Source organism: Halichoerus grypus, chromosome 5 (genome assembly GCF_964656455.1).
Source record: "Halichoerus grypus chromosome 5, mHalGry1.hap1.1, whole genome shotgun sequence".
NCBI classification, from domain to species: domain Eukaryota; kingdom Metazoa; phylum Chordata; class Mammalia; order Carnivora; family Phocidae; genus Halichoerus; species Halichoerus grypus.
Genome location: NC_135716.1, coordinates 8,754,121 through 8,771,163, shown reverse-complemented (window position 1 = coordinate 8,771,163; position 17,043 = coordinate 8,754,121). Strand labels below are relative to the sequence as shown.

Sequence of the window (17,043 nt, the reverse complement as noted above, 5' to 3'; positions counted from 1 at the left end):
TAGCGGTGGGACTGTGTGCAGAGCTGGGGAGTGCAGAGGGGCTTTAGGCCGGCCTCCGCAGTCCCAAGTCCCGCCCTGCCTGCCTCTGACTCATGGGGTGTTGTTCTCAGCCAGATATTTCACTTGTCAGCTCGAGTTTGCTCACCTGTTGCCGGCTGGGTGTTGCTCAAGGAGAGCAAGAATGTAAAGCACCTTATAAAATATGCATTTTATGTAAATATGCTTTCAACCACCACACCTAGCATTCTTTTGGTGACGGCACTTTAGATTTCCCTACTCAGTCTGGTCTGCACCCTTCAGTGCTCTGCATTTTCCTGAGGATAAAGCCCAATATCCCCCAGATTCCCAAGAGAATGGGATCCTGCCTCCCTTCCTCAGTGTCATGAGCACCTTCGGCTTTGTGATTGTGCCACACTCCTCACCTCCGGGCCTTTGCACACGCTCCTCCCTCTGCCTGGCACCCCCTCCCACCCCTTCCTTGCTTGAGTCACCATCCTCACCCCTCACATCTCACCCGAGTGGCCTCTTCCTCCAGGAAGTCTCCCTTGATCTCCCTAGACAGGCTCAGGCCCTGGGCTCCAGGGAACTCTGAGCTCTGTAGCCACACGTCACACTGTTTTCTTTTTCTTTTTTTAATTTTTTATTGTTATGTTAATCCCCATTCATTACATCATTAGTTTTAGATATAGTGTTCCATGATTCATTGTTTGACGTCACACTGTTTTCTGATGGCTTGTTTGACCATCTCCACCAGAAAAACAAGATGGTTACATCAGGGAAGTAAAGAACGTCCTCCCACGGCTGTCACAGTGCCCTATACCCCACAAATGTGGGTGGATGAATAAATATGGTCCCTAACCCCAGGCTGTCCTAGGACATCTGAACCCCCAGGCAGGGGCCAGACCGAGGTATAACGCACATGGGGCCAGTTGGTATGTGCAGAGTCTGGCTCTCTTCTCATCTGACCGCCCTGGAGCCCTCCCAGCCAGCCTCTGCCCTCACGCCGGCGTGCCCCGGCCTGCTCGGTCCGTCGCACGGGGCCAGGGTCAGGATGCCCCGGACGCTGCCCGCCCCTCCCCTGGCCAGGCCGGGCCACGAAGGAAGCATGTAGCCCATCTCCTCTGTTATGTGGATTAAATGTGTGCTAACCTCAATGGCCGTCCCTCGATCCTGGATTTCCAGGTCCCGTCGCGTGTGGGCTCCAGGGAGAAAGAGGGGATGCGAGTCACGCCTCCATCCAAGTATCCACCAGTCTCTGAGCCTCATGCAGATGGCACCACTATCTTTTTCATGCGGCTGTGGGGAGACTTCAAGGAGAAAAGGCCTGATAAATGCCTGGCAAACAGAAAGGATTCAGACAGCGGTAACACTGCCCCGTTTGCCTTGCACGCACTCCGTCACTCAAATACACACATGCCCATTTTACAGGTTAAGAAACGAAGGTTCCCAGAAATCAGGATTTCCCCCTAGCTCACAAAGCGAATGAGTCACGGAGAAGGGCCGCAGCGGGAAGCCAGCAAAATTCCAAGATCTGGTTGTCCGTCCGGCCCACAGGCCCACAATGTCGTGTGTGGTGAGCGCACAGAAAACTTTCAGCCACTCCACGCTCGCTTGGGGGTTTTGACCTGTTCCAGCTGGGCCAATGCTCTTCCTCCTGACCCAGTTCTCTTGGCTGAGTGCAGAGATATCCGTCTCCTTATCTGGAGGGTTTTGGAATTGATACTTAAAGCCAAGTTTTTTGTTTTTTTTTGTTTTTTTTTTTTAAAGTTCTGATGGGTGTGTGTGTTTTCTCCTGTGGTTTTCATCTGCTTTCTGGGGCCCTACAAAACGCTGAGTGGGAAGCTGTTTGCGGGGGGCGGTGGGGGGGCGGTGGAATCCATTACGCCCTCTGGTGGTTGCCATCGCTGGGTGGCCCGGTCAGCGCTCTCGGCCAAGGTCACAACAGGAAGCTTTTTGGCAGCTTGGGCTTTCCCAGGGCAGGACCTGTTCTACCACCTGCAACCAGCCCGCGGGGGCTCGTCTCCAAAGTGCTTCAGTCTGGAGCAAAGCTGACAGTCCCCTGGCCCCCTGCTCTTGTGGGAAACGGAGGTTTCTCATTCTCAGCCAGGACTCAGGAACTCAGGACCTTGCTTTTGAAGTCTTGGGTACACCCCTTCCTTGCTGGCACGTTACTCCACCTCCTAGGGGTTCAGCCTCCTCATTAAATTCTCCTCTAGTGGGGGATTGTGCGTCTTGGCAGGATTGATGCAGGATTAAATGAGATTAATGTAGGCAAAGCATTTGGCCCATGTGGACCCACTGCGAAAGGGAACCATGGTCATTAACAATCTCCCACTTTTCCTGTTGTTGCCGCTGTCTGGCTACCTGCCTATCCCCCCCTTTGGACTGTGGTCTCCTGATGGCAGAGACCTTGTCTTGTCCAGCCCCAGCCCCAGCCCCCAGGGTCCCTTGGTGGGTATTCATCAAATGAAATGTATGTAAACATAAAGTGTATTAGTTCTCCCCACTATCGCATGAGGCAGATAGATCAGGAATCATTCCCACTTTTGCCGAGAAGCCCCATGTCTGGATCTAGGTCTTGGACTCCCGGGGCGTGTGGGGGCCCGTGATCCAACCAAGCCCTCTTCATGGGGGGCCTTCAGGGGGAAGAAAGCTTCAGGAATCTACACATCTACACCAACCAGAGCTCCCTGTTTTGGATAAAGGTTCAGGAAAGCCAGTCCAGAGGTTATAAAACATGGAGGGGGAGGAGTTCTCAGAAGTCATGAGCAGCTACAGGAAGGCGAGGCTGGACATGGGCAGATCCGCAGACACCCTCAGGGCATTCAGCTTTCTGTAGTGTAGTTTACACAATCGGTAAGCTTCTGGAAGGCTTGAGAAAAGATGTTCTCAGTTGATAGCAATCACAGCCCCTGGCTCTGGTCTTCTGTGCTCCAGGAAGTGTACCAGGCACACAGAGGGAGCTCCCCGGCCTTGCCAAGAGGGAGGCTCACTGCCCGGACCTTGGAGGCATGCCTGGGGGTCCTGAGGCCCCTGCTGCCGTCCCAGCCCCTGGCTGCTTTCCTCTGGCTCCCAGCAGCAGCTGCTGGAATGAGGACCACGTCCCTAGGGGCCCACACTTATGGTTCTGGACTTTACACCCCCCCATTCTCCCCAAACCTTTCTCTTGCTGCACCTGCCATCTGGTTACACCATTGTCCCTTCGTGCCCTGGTACCCGCCATCTTGCTGCCCACTCTCCCTCATTCCTGGTGGACTTTGCAAATTCGTTAAGTGTGTTTCTACCCAATTTGTGCCTTTATTCCGGTGACTTTAGTGTCCCTGGGGAGCTCATGTATAGAACCTGCCCTTCTGGGCCCTGGACATCTACACTCCCTCCACTTCCTCCCTCCACCTTCTGGCTCACCATCACCTGGAACAATTCCATCCTGAAGGCCACTCAGACACCTCATGCCTCATTTCTCCCTAAAGTCCTCTTGGCCCTGGCCTTGGGGCACCACAGAGCCCCAGGGACCTGTGGCCTCTCTATTCACTCCTTCTAGTCTCCTTGTCCTGTTCCTCCTCCTGAGACTGTCCCTACTCACCTCTTGCAGTTTCTCATCCAGACCCACAGCCTCCACGGTCTATAACCTGGCAAGGTCCAAGTCTCTGTGTCCAAGGGGCAGGGGTCATAGGGCCACAATCCCGCCTTCTTGCAATGAGCTCTGCGCTAACAGAGAGATTGATTCAGGAGCCTATTGCTACTTGTACTTTGGGTCCGGCTGAATTGGAGAACACGGCTTAGAATTGCGGCAAAAGATCCAGTTTGCTCTTGCTTATCTCATCGAGTTGAGCTGACTTTTCTATCCCTGGATGTGGCCTCCCATCTGCAGCAGGCAGGCCAGCCTGGAGTGAGCCCCTTGGAGCCCCGGAGATGGGAGCCAATATGGCGGTGGTTTCCTGAGCTCCTCGTTGCTGCGTTCACATGGTGGTAGAGGAGGTGGTGGGAGTGGAGGGGGGCAGTTTCTTTTGTCTCTTCTTACGAGGGCACTAATCTCATCCTGGGTCCTACCCTCATGACCTGCTCTAAACCTGATCACCTCCCAAAGGCTCCTGTCCAAGTAGCATCAACATATGAATTTGGGTTAGGGCTTCAACATATGAATCTAGGGGACACGATTCAGTCCATAGCAGTGGGTTGGAGTTGAATACAGCCCGTCTCTGAATCATTCCGTGTGCTCGCAGAGTGTTAGGTGTAGCCAGCATTTCTGAGAAGCAGGTTACCTGGGATTCACCTATCCTGTGAGGACCCAGTGTTTCAGCTGAAGATGACCAAGAAGGCTTCACCTTGTTCTACGGGGCTCCAGGGCGTGGGCAGGTCCAGGGTGGGCATTAGAGGGGACGGAGCGAGAGGGGCACATGAATACATCAGCATCATCCTACAGATGGTTATTGTGTCAGGACCTGAGCCCCACAGGTGCCTCTACTTGGTAGGTGTTGAGTCAGTGAACAAAGGAGCAGCAGAAACAGAGGCGGGTCCTTCCCCAGCAGGTGCAGAGGGACCCTTGAATCAGTCGGGGGCATTTCCTCGCCAGGCCCTAGAGCACAGGTGTCCTAGACCTCACAAGACTTCTTCACTTAGGAGGGGATGGGTCTCTGAATATATAGAATGTATTCTTTTGTGACATGACCTGTAGTGAATCCTGGTGTCAATAAACCAACTGCCTAAGGCATGCCTGGGGACAGCTGGGGAGGTCCTGGGACACCCTCCCCCTTGCTGGGTGACACTGTAGTCTCCCAGGACAGGCACGCTTTGTGGCACTCACTCACAGACGCGGACAAAGTGACCTTTGAGGCAGACATCTAAATACTGCGGGAACAATAATGATGATAGAGGAAGGAAAGGAAAAACAAAAAAGAAGTAGCACAAGTGGAAAACATGCATGATGGTTGAATCTGGAGAACAAGCCCGTGGGGTTCATACACTCTCAATCCACGCGTATATTTAAAAACCCTCATGTTTTAAAACAAGAAGCAATTAGAACATCTCTTCCCAGGAACTTCTTTTTGATTCCATTAGCTCTTTGCTGAACAGTCAGGTGTGTGTTTGGAGCAGCCTGAGGGGTGCGCCGGGGAGGACCTTCCTAGGGTCCCCACCACCAAATCCTGGAGGACCTGCATCTGTGCGAGGCGTGGAGGGTGCACAGCAAAGGGGGCTCTGGTTCTTGGCTCCTCTACCTGCGCAGGTGCCAGAGGGTCCTAAAGAAATATCTTTAGGTCCTCGGGTCTCTCTGTGGAGGGCCCTGGCTAATTCCTTTTCCTTCCCAGGCTCCTTCCTGCCTGCGACCAGGTGGACAAACCCCCACCTGGCTGAGTGAGCATTCCTGATGGGTTCTGCCTGCATGTGTCGCCACCTGGTGGCAGCTTTCCCACATTGCAGCTGTAATGGGAGCTCTCCCAGGAGAGAACTTGGGGGAAACTGGGTCTCTAATGGAGGGGGATGGGGGCCTGTGTTAACAATACCTGAGAGCAGGGAGCTGATAGGGTGAGGATAACGAAGTGATGCGGGGGAAAAAAAGGAAAAGGAATGCTAAGAGTTGAAGCAACCACTTGGAAAGCAATCAGAAGTAACCCCAAAGCCCCCAGCAATGGGGGTAGGAGCCGGGGAAGAGGTCCAAGAAAGAAGGGAAGGGGGCCCTCTGCTCTGAGGACTGCCTTCCAGAGGGTCACCGCAGACCCACTTCCCGGATGAACCTGGGAGACTCCTCTTGGGAGGCGGCAGAGTGACAGGGAGCCCTGGATCTGCAGAGGGAAGGCTTGCCTTCAACCCCACCTCTGCCCTCAGCTGGCTTTAATTCTGCACCCATTTGCACACATGGAAACCAGGCCAGCCCCACAGGGCTGCTGTGAGAATTCAAGATCATGTCTAGGGAGGCGTCATGCAAAGGGTCATCTGCCACACCGATCGGAAGGTATTATGATTTACACCAATTTTACATTACAGAACCCCAATCCTGGATTTCTGGATCTGTTCACAAGAGATTTGTGCCAACTTTGGATCAAACTTGGATCCATCCACAGATGTACCCATTTATTGGGGAAAAGATGAACCTTAACTCAGCCCACATGGGGCCCTGGCCAAGGCTGTTTCACTCAGCAAATGCTTAGAGCAGCTGGGGCAGATCTCCTCGGGCAGGCCTCCTGAGTTGCTTTTATTCTTTTTTTTTTTAAGATTTTATTTATTTATCTGAGATAGAGTGAATATGAGCTGGTGGGGGGGAGTGGGGAGGCAGAGGGAGAGGGAGAAGCAGACTCCCCGCTGAGCAGAGAGCCAGACTCGGGGCTCGATCCCAGGACCCCAGGATCATAACCTGAGCCAAAGGCAGACACTTAACCAACTGAGCCACCCAGGTACCCCGAGTTGCTTTTATTCTTGATCTCCCACCCCCTCTGACAGCCAGTACCGTCATGTCCCATTTAGCAGAGCGGGCAGTCGAGATTCAGAGAGGTTAGGGGACTCATCATAGTCACACAATAGCGAGAGGCACCGTGGCATTTGAGAGGCTCCCGCTCTGAACCTCTGGGCACTTGGTCGGGGCGGACACTAACCGAGGAGCCCCCCAGCAGGTGAGCCTTTGGGGCTTCTTTAGGACTGAGAAAAACCCGACTGGAAGCTGTGAGGGGCAGCAGGAAAGCACGGCCCTCACAGAAAGATGACAACCACCCCAGAACGATAAAATAGCTTTGTTTTAATTCACTTTGATTTGGATCACTGGAAATATTCCACAATAAATAAAACAGAGCCGAGGCTGGGGAAGGCAGACTCCTGCTAACTTCATTCAAAATGCATCCAGAGTAGCGCTCCGCTACCACACAAACATGGGAGCGAGGCAAGAGGGGAAAGAAAGCAAATTTTAAAATACCAACAACGAACCAAACATGATTGCAAAGAACAAAAAGTGCTCGAGAAACTTTGGCTTTGACGTGCATCCGGTGAAGTGCCGGCACCTGTGGGACGGCCCCTCCCGTCACGGGCCCGGGGTAAGCCTGGCGACTGGCTCGGGGCCGACTGCAGCTGGGCACACACGGCAGTCCTGTCCTTGGCGAGCAGCCGGGCAGTGGGGTCAAGTTCAACACGTTCAATGCAAGGGCCGGACGAAAGGGGACTCTCTCTCTCTCTTTCTCGAAACCCGTCAGCCCGGACCGCAGGGGAGGATGACCAGCCAGTGGCCTGTGGGCACGTTTGCTTCCAACCAGATGTCCACGATGGACACGATGATGACCCCGAGCTCTCCGGAGGGGCGAAGCAGCGGCTGGTCCCCTATGGCACGTGGCCCGCGGCCAGCCACCTTTGGGCTTGCGCTCCCCTGGAGAAAGCGTTTTTGGTCATGCCCACACGAGGGACAGTGAGTTCTTTTCTGTTTTCCATTTTTCTTTGTGTTCAGGCTGCCTTGAAGAGAACTGTTAAAGCAAACATTACGGTTCTAAATATTCTCTGTGATTCCACTCCACCCTGGACCCAGAGGCCCAGTCCTTCTGGCCCCCAGAACTTGCAAGAATCGCCCTCCCCACCTTCTTGTCTGGCTTTCCCATTTTCAGTCCTATTTTCTTGAATCTGGCTCCTCCCATTAAGCACATACCCTTAAAAGCATCACTTTAAGAACTTCCTTTCCTGCCCGATGGTTCTGGAAGCCAGAAGCTATGAACCCACCCCGCTCTCTGCCCTATCAGGTGGGTGAGGGCAGGGGCTCGGGGTGGGGGAGGGCATGTGGAACCAGGTGCTGATTTGCAGAGGTAACTCCAGCTCGAGAAAAATCGGTCTCCTGGCTCCATGGGGGTTGGGGAGGGCGCTGAGCTCTCCCTTCCTCCTCAGCCCCGTCTTTCTGGCTTCAGGCTCAGCACTGACTGCAGGCAGGGACTGACTGCTCTCTGCCCGGGGCCCAGGACTGGTCTCCAGGGAGCAGGCAGAGCCCTGGGCTGGGAGCCCAACAATGGGGTGGACACTCGAGAGCCTCCTCTGGGGGTGGGGGGGCGGGGGTCTCGTTATCCTGCCCACAGCACGCAAACGCTCTGTGGGAAATACTCCTGTCTGATTCTCAGCTACCCTCGCCCCACGTATGGACGCCAACTGGCTTAAGCCCATCGTGCATTCAGTCGTCCCCCACGGGGATTGGCGCTCTTTGGTTAAGACCCCCTGGCTAAGCCAGTGAACACAGAGATGTCTGCTGGGGTGGTGGGAAGAGCCAGGTTGTCTCCCCCACGGGAGGGATGGCAGGAAGAGGCAGACACCAGAGCTTCCCAGGGCCACCACCAGCAGCCTGAGGAGGAGCCCGGTGGGGAAAGGCAGAGCTGCCAGAAACCTCTACCAGGTCACAGTTATCGAAGATGCTGGATGGAACCCAGCTGGGAAAGGCCACCCAGGATGCCTTAAACATAGAGCCAGTGGTGTTCTCTTTTTGCTCAAAATGTTCGACTTGCCCTCTCTGTCACAACTGACTCACTTTTGCAAGTCACATTCCTTCTCTGGGCCTTGCTTTCCTCCTCTGTGAAATGGGAAGGCAGGCGGGAAGGCCTCTCAACAGCTTGAACTGCCTAGCGGGAGGGAGGGAGGGACGGATGGCCAGGACCAGGCAGCCGGTACACAGTCTGCTCGCTCTGGGGACCTGTTCTGACTCCACCAAGCCCACATGCAGATGGCGCGCTCTGAACGTGCCATCTCTGAAGGGACTCAGCTCCCAGGACTCGGGGAGGAGCTCGGGTGTCCTCTCTGCTCCCTGTCTCAGTGGGCACTTTTCTCAAGGGATGAATCAGCCAACCAACAGATGCCTGCTCTTTGGGGATTTACGAGCAGAACAATGACCTCATAGTGATGTATGAGCCTTTATCGGTCAAGGGAGTCTTTCGTTTTGGAGGTTTTTAAAGCTGGAACAGGTTTTTGTTTGTTGGCTTGTTGTTACTTTGTTTTTTGTAAACCACTGTCTGGATTCTACATCTCTGAGAATCTAGTAAGAGCTACTGAAGAACTTCTCAGGAAAATGCTCCTACGCACAGGCTTGGGGAAAAAAACACAAGCGTGGCATGCTATTCCTGGGGCCGCCTGTGAACCGCACGAAACCGCCTGTGGCCCCGAGCTCCCCAGATGCCTCCCTCCCTGTTTGTAGAGGGAGAGGCTGAAGCCGGGAGCACAGCTTGCCACAGTGCGGCAAGGAGCTGAGAGGACAGGACCCGTGGCTCCCGACACTGGCCTGCTTCCCACTCCACCAGGACACTGTCACATGTCCTCAAAGTAGCAGTGGCCTGTTAGGAAATGCTCTGGACAGGAAAAGTGGTTTCTCCGATTCAATGTCAGTAACTGGAGCCAACCATCACTGTCCTCCTGCGTGTGTGACCCCACTCCCCACCTGGCCCCAAGGCAGTCCCGCTGCGTTCTGGAGATTCGTAGCCTGAGACTGAACCCAGTCCACAATGACGGAGAAAGAAGGTGGAGCTGAAGGGAAGGAGGTACAGAGCACTCCACGAACCTACCAACCTGAAACCCCGGGATCCACCCAGCGGCGAGCCCCCAAGCCCTAGATGCCCCCCACCCCACGTCTGAGCTTGATTTAAGCTCCCCACACCCCGGCCGCCAGGTGAAGAAAGAGCAAGCTTAATTAAAACTCAGGACCAGCCACAGAGCCACAAAGTGCACGCAATGTCAGTTGAATTACCAAAAAAAAAAAAAAAATCAATCAATCAATCAATCAATAAATAATCAGGTAGGCTGATGAGGATGAATCAGAGCAGCCTGGGAGAGAGAGGATGAGGTATGTCTTCTCCCGCTCTGAAGGTCATGTTCCTGGGATGGCCCTGCAGCCCCCAGGACGCTGTGCCGGTGGCCAGTAGGGACTTGGCCCCGAGCGTGGGCTCCTGGAGAAAGTGCTGGCTGGTGGAGGTTCTGGGTGTGGCCTTGGAAGGTCATGGGCACCAAATCCAATAGCCTGTGAACATGAGTGACGTTCCCCGGCTGATGCGCCTCTGGACAGCGTTGAGCATCATCCTAGCTTCGTCCCAGCTCAGGCACTGCCTCAGGAAACTAGAAAAGATGTCCCCAGCTCTAGAGCAAGGGGGTACGATGCCGGGGGTCCCCCCCATTCCCGAGTCAAGGCTTTTGCCTTATTTCAGCCAATGCACACATTTCTCCCCCAAACACAAAGGCACATGGAAGTAGTCAGATCTGCTCTCAGCCGTAATGATCGCCACCAAGATCGATGACTCAAGGAGACATCAGCTTGGGAAGAAGATATCCGCTGGAGTCCAAAATTCTTTGCCAAGTGTCTATGAAGACCTTCGGGCTGGGGAGCCTCTCCTGGCCACCAGAAATGAGCTTTGGGAAGACAGCGGGGTGGGGGGGGGGGTGTTGTCACACCAAGTGAGGGAGGGGCCAGGCAGCGTGCAAAGATAGGTGCCATCTCGCCCCGGTGTCCACGTGGTCCAAAGAGGCTCTGTCCTGAATTCCTCCTCACTCAGAAAGATCCCAGCAAGAGTCAGAGTCTGGGAGTCAGCAGCCCCAGACCCCCGGGGAAAAGGAAGGTCTCTGCCCATCCTCCCTGAGAAACTGTCCTTCACTTGGGAACACAGAGTCTTCAGTATCTGCCCCCTCCCCAGAAGCCAAAATGACTCTAGCGTTTGGAGACTGGATCTCCCCCGCATCTCCCCACCTTCCCCCAGCTGCAGGACAGCACTGAGGGGGGTCTCCCCATCCAAGGCCAGTTCTGACACTCGCTCTGCAGAGCCGGCAGGGCTTGGGGGCCCTGCTGAGTAGATGCTGCCAAATGCTGGGGTGCAAGAGGCCGCGAGGGGCACCTGAACACACCCCCGAGACCGGCCCTCAGTTCCCGGGTCAGGACGGCTCCAGCGAGAGGCTGGGGCTGGCCACGGAGAGGCGGGCTCTGGGGCTCTTTGGCAGCGTCATCTCCCCTTAAATATCCGGATTTTATTGATGGACGCCAAGGTGGCCGTCACGTTGGACTCAAAGTCTCCATCGTGCACCCCGGTCTTGCGAAAAGCCCCCGCTGATGGGTTGTTCTCCCAATAGTGATGCCAGTTCCCCTTACTGTCTGCCCCGAAGCCATACAAGTCCACCTGCGGGGACAAAGCACAGGTCAGATCCAGAGGGCGGGGCCACGGGTAGAACCTCTAAGAAGCGGGCACCTGCAGGTTAATCCTCGAATCTGCAAACACCATGTCTGAAGATTCATATAAGCCTTTCTCCCTATGAACCCTTCTAGTTCCTTACTGGACCTCCCAGGGGCTTCGTGCAGCAAAAGCAAGTTATGTGAAAGTCAAGTTGAATGCCAGAAGGCACAATGGGAGGCCCTGAGGGAGGTGGGGCAGGAGAACCTCCTCTCCAAGGCCTGTGGAGGGGGGAGGAGAGCGGGGTTGAGAGCAGGGCTCCCAGCTCTGCCACCTGCTGGTAGAGCCTGGGACTGCCAAACCCCTGCTCTGAGCCTCACTTCCCTCATCTGGAAAATGGGGCCAAAAGGAACTACCACATTGAGGCAGGTGGTAGGAGCTGATCTTTTTTTTCCCCTGACGCTAATTTCCACGTGGTCCAGGGGCTCTTACTGGCCAGTGGCCGGGCTGGGAGGGCTTTCCGACACATGACAAGCATTTACTGAGCCCTTATTCTGTGCTGAGCACTGCACTAAATACATCAGAGTTCAGGCAGACCTTCATCGGGGCCACCTGCGTGGGTGCCAGAGAAATTAGGGACACAGGAGTCAGCTGTCAGACCTCGGAGCCCGTGAATGACCATGAGCACCAGTGAGGGACGGGGGCTAACCTCAGGGCTCCCGCACACAGAGGAAGGCAGGGCCAAGGACTCAAGGGATCTAGGAGAGCAGGTGCCATTTGAATTGGGTCTCGGGAGGTGAGCTAAAGATGTCCAGGAAGGAATATTCGAGGGCCCCCCAGGGAGAGGAGCTGCTCTCTGGGCTGCAGCGTGGAGGGCAGATTTGGGGGTGGGGGCTGGAGACAGCTCTGTGGCAAGTGCAGCTTTGTCCGGAACGCCAGCAGGACCACAGCCCCCCAACAGGGGCGAAGAGACGAGAGTAGCATTTCTGAGGGAGCCAGGGGAGATAAGAGGGGGATGTGGCTTCTGGCAGAGACACCAGGTTCTCGGTGGCCCTGCGGGGTGGGGGCTGGGGGATGGTGACAGAACAACCCTCCCTGGGATTTCACCCAGGAGCCAGGCGGGCTGGCGGTGGGGGGGCAGCTGCGTGTGACCTGAAGGCACATTCAATGGCTCTGCCTGACGCGGGGCCGGGGAGGAAGTGTGGGGGTGCCGTGGCCCCTGCTGCTTCTCTGCCCGGGGCTGCAGCGAGCCCCCCACATCACTGATGGAGACGCGGGCACAGCCTGGAGGACGGTCAGGCAAGTCCACGAAGGGGAACACGAAGACGCTTGGCAAGATCACTGGTTCTCCACCTCGGGGAATACCGGGACCCCCGGGTGCCTGGTTCCCACTTTCTGGTGAACGTGGGCCTGGGCGTGGTCTGGGCGCTGGGATTTAGCTCCGGGGACGATTCTAAGGAGGGGCCGAGATTGAAACCACAGCTGCCCCTATTACGATCTGCTCCGTGATTCTGCCCCCCACCCCGCCCCTCCTGAGCTTCCGCCCACTGGTTCTGACTCTGCCTGGGGGCCCGCACGGAGGGAGCGGGGACTCTTGCTCCGGAGAACATCACTACTCCTTGCCGCCCACCCTGAGAGTAGCACAGAGACGCACTACAAGCACCAGCACAGAGACCAGCACTCGGAGCTTCCGCAGCAAGACCTATGTCGGGGCCCCGGGGCGGGGGCGGAGGAGGTCCCCCCGATGCGACAGCAGACGCTCACACTACGCTCTGGGAGACGTGGCAGGAGGAGCCCTTGCGGGCGGCCCGGTGGGCACGGGGACGAGGCTGGCGTACCTCATCGCAGATGTGTAGCGAGAAGATGATGGAAAGGATGCCTGTGGACGGGTACCGCCCGTGGCCCTGCAGCCAGCTGTCGAAGACGTACTTGATGAAGGCCGGGTGGTAGATCAGGATCTGCGGGAGGAGGACCCAGCCCTTCGTGAGCCGCTGCCAAGGGCCCCGAGCACCTGCGGGGTGCCCCCCACTGTCGTGGCCTCGGGGGACGGAGCAGTGCACAGGACCAGCGCCCCCGCCCTCGTGGGCCTGACGTTTAGTGGGAAGGACGGGCAGCAGCCTAACCACGGGGCGAGAGGATGCTGAACCACAACCATTATGGGAACGTGGAGAGAACTTAAGCAGACAGACAGTAAAACCGGAGGGGAGAAGCCTCGGGAGAAGGAGACATCCGAGTCGCATTCCTGTCAGGCCAGGGAGGTTCCAGGGAACAGTATGAGTTGGGGCTGGGGACATCCCTGTGACACTGCAGGAAACACAGGCATGGGGACACCCGCTCGGTGGGCTACGTGCTAGCCGTCCCCCTCCTCGTGTTACAGATGAGGAAACTGAGCTCAGAGAGGCTAAGCGAGGTGCCCAGCGTCACACAGCCAGGCTGTCTGGTAGCAGACCCGCCCTTGACTGCCCCCTCCCCCCGCCTTGAGGACAGCGAAGGGGCTTCTCAGGCAGTAGAGGGTGTGCATGCAGGTCCAGGAGGCCCAACGCCAGCCCCCAGGAATAGACTGGAGCAGAGGACCATGAGGTCTCTGCTGAACCATTCATCTCTCCGCCTGGCCTTGAGCCACTGGCCGGGAGGCTCTCCCCTCTACCCACTCAGCCCTCCAGGGATTCCCATGTGGCTTCTCCCCTGGGCGCTGCACCCCAGTGCGAAGGGCAGGTGCTGGAGCGCTCCAGTTCCAGCCACACCATGAACGAGCTGTGTGTTCCTGAGCCAGTCCCTTGACCTCTCTGACCCTGATCTCATAGTGTGTGCAAAGGACCAGTGTGGTGGACACGTCACTTCTTTCATCTTCTGCCCTTTGCCCAGGTCTTGGCCAACCCCATTCCGGGGGCCCACTGGGGCAGATGGAGACGGGGGGCAGGAGGTGAGGTCTGGCTTCGAGAGGCTCACACCGTACAGCACCGGTTCTCACACTGCAGCCCGCATCAGCATCCCCGGAGGGCCGCTGGGCCGTCCCCTCGCCCCAGAGTTTCTGATGCAGCAGGTCTGGGGTGGGCCTGAGTGTCTGCATCTAGGACCGTATCCCAGGGATGCTGCTGGGCCGGGGTCCCACATGGAGAAACTTTGCCAGGGTCAGTCTGTCGAGCAGGGAAGCTGCGTAGGGGCTCTGGCCTCCAGCAGCCCAGGGACCCCAAGGGCTCTCTGCACCCAGGTTGCTGGCAGAGGGGAGACGGGGCTTTCTGTCATCAAACTGAGCCTCAGCTCAGAGGACAAGGACCTAAGCCTCGACTTACCTTATTCTTTTTCACTTTGATCTTTGCGGGGACAGGAACATAGGTGCTGCAGGAAGAGAAAGAGCAGATGGTTAATGTGGCGAGGGGGCCGGGCTGCCTGCATGCAGCTCTGGGGATGGACCCTGGAGAGGGAGAGGGCGGTAGGGACGCCCCTTCCCTGCCACAGCCCCGTGCTCCTGTAGCAGTGGCCCAGTATGGACACCAGAGGGCGCTCCTGGCTAATTCGAGAATGTTTTTTAAATGCCGCTTTCCCCCTACAAAGCTTAAGACCAGGGGACTTGCTCCGAGCAAGCCCGAAGGAGGCTGAAGGAGCACAGCTCACTGCTGAGGCACTGAATGATGAGCCCCACAAAGTCCCCCTTTCCATCTACAAGGTTATGTGTGCCCCAAGATGAAGGTGCAAATGCCCGGCCATCTGGCCTTAGTTAGGGGGGCACTTCACTCTCCTGATCCTGTGGGAGGGGGCGGGAGGAGAGGGCGGCTGCGGGCCCAGGGCTGGTGCATTCCAGAAGGAAGTCTGGCAGGGGAGGCATTCGGGTGTGGGAACAGCATGGTGGGGGGCACGGAGGATCAGTGAGGGGGTGGGGCAATGGCCTCTCCACCCCCCACCTTCCCCCCCCGCCCCGGGGGGGGCACTCACTGAGAGATCGTGCCCGTGGTGGTGGCACTGACCACCCACTCCAGGTCGGTGGTCTTGAAGGGGACCAGGACCATGCTGACGTTCTCCGCCAGCTCCCTGAAGCTCTCGGGGTACACCAGATGGTGCGTGGTCTTGCTCCCGACGTCCATCTCAAAGCCCGCCGTGGGGGCCTTGTTCATCCTGGGGGAGAAGGGACAGAGGGACACGCATCGCATCACATGGGCGCTGCTTCTGGGCCCCAGCTCCCTCAGCTGGGAAATGGGGATGATTAAGACGCAGCTAGAAAGCTTGTGCTACTTTCTCTTTCTCGATCTCGAGCGAGCCCGGCCATTGTCACCATTGCTGACCTACCGTGTACAAAGCACCATCCTGACCGAGTAACGCAGCGCCTTGCACCTTAATGACAACCGTGCCCGGGAGGTATTCTGTGGTCCTATTTCATGAGGGAAGAAAACTGAACGCAAAGAATTTGTCCCGGGACACAGAGCTAGTGGGTGGCAGCCTTGAACTCAGGTCTGTCTGATCCAGAACCTGACACCCCTCCCCTCACCACGGACATTCCTGCTGCATGCCAGGTACACCGAGGCCCCGAGAAGCCAGGCGTGTGGTCTGAGACATAAATGCGGAGATCACAGGAACAGGAGACCACTCCAGAAGGCGCCTGGGGAACAGCAGTCCCACCGCCAAGTGAACAGTCAGGGGGCGGGGGGAGATGACAAGAAACCAAGGATACACAGCTTCCCGGAGGATCTATTTTATTGGGTGACAGCGAAATGTATTTACGTTAAAAGCATATAGTTTTATTATGGCCTCGATTGCAAAATGGGGCCGAATTTTAAAGATTAAACCAGTCTTCAAAGAAATCTTGCCCTCTCGCCAGGCCTCTCTGTGCCGAGCTCCAGCCCCGCTGGCTTCCTCCCGTGTAGGATTTCCCATTGGGGTCCAGAGAGGCACGGCTGGTCTGCCTCCTTCCTACAATGCACAGGTGGGGAAACTGAGGCCCACAGGGGGTCGTGGCAGGGCCTGGGGTCTGCGGGGAAGTCTGGGCATGCTAGCACTGGGGTCTTGACCTCCTGGCCCTGAGCCAAGGTGCCTCTGGGAGCTCGGAGGGGCCGGGCACTCACCTCAGCACGAAGTCGTGCCTGTCGATCTGAGGCCCGTACCAGGACTCCCTCAGGTTGCCGGAGTTGCCCACCACAGCACATCGCCGGCAGCCCACCGACCTCTTCTCCAGCAGGGGGTCCACATTCCCGGGCACCACCTGGAACAGCTCCCTGATGGTATCGTTCAGGTTATTGGGTTGCTTCTCCCGCTGGAGCCTCTGTGGGCCGAGGACGGAAGGAGGAAGGTCAGCCCAGCTGTGCTGTCTCTGGCCGGGGCCGCTCAGCCGCCCCCGTGCTGGGCCCCGAGCTCCCCACTTGTGCTCACGGGGCCCCTCTCTGCTGGGCACCTGGACACGGACTGAGGGGGCTCAGACAGCCACTTCCCCCTCCCGAAGCCCAGGGGCCGCTCAAGGAGATGGGAAAGAGATCACCTCCTCATTCTGCAAATGCTTTTTGAGCACCTACTATGTGCTCGCTAATGACACCGGGTGAGAGGAAAAGGGACAGGTGACCCTCCAAGGCCACCTCCCCAGCCTCGGCTCCCTTCATCCTCCTGCCTACCCCCCGGGGACCACTGGGCTCCAGCAGGACCAAAAAACCAGCCCTTTGCTAGATGCATCAAGGCTTCTGACGTCTGCCTAGCAAATGTTTTCATTCTCTAAGACTGAGCTCCAGACTTCTGACTTCCTCACTCATGGTAAAACCTGGAGACATTTCCTAAGCAGTATCACCTCTGACCCTGTCACCAGCCGCAGTGCATACCATACCAGATTTGAACTGTAGACGAGAAGGACGCCATGGGGCCCAGACTGGTTGAACCACATGTCCCACATCCAAACCAAGATTTGAACCCAGGCTTTCAGAAACCCACTGAAAATTCTCTCCCATAATACTGCCCGTCTCAGACCCTTGGAACC

The 17,043-nt window shown here is 56.8% G+C and overlaps 1 protein-coding gene across 10 annotated transcripts in view; it reads right to left on the bottom strand.

Annotated features, from left to right (window-relative positions):
• Positions 1–6,707: 6,707 nt before the first annotated feature.
• The window catches only part of ST3GAL1 (ST3 beta-galactoside alpha-2,3-sialyltransferase 1), a 93,926-nt gene continuing 83,590 nt past the window's right edge, over positions 6,708–17,043 (bottom strand). For all 10 annotated transcript variants that reach the window (XM_078071979.1, XM_078071980.1, XM_036091170.2 and 7 more), the window contains 5 exons: positions 16,148–16,344; positions 15,024–15,203; positions 14,384–14,429; positions 12,929–13,048; positions 6,708–11,099 (listed from right to left, as the gene is read on the bottom strand). In XM_078071979.1, the coding sequence (XP_077928105.1) occupies positions 10,926–11,099; positions 12,929–13,048; positions 14,384–14,429; positions 15,024–15,203; positions 16,148–16,344 (717 nt within the window). In that variant the 3' untranslated portion in view covers positions 6,708–10,925. The remainder of the gene's footprint in view (positions 11,100–12,928; positions 13,049–14,383; positions 14,430–15,023; positions 15,204–16,147; positions 16,345–17,043) is intronic.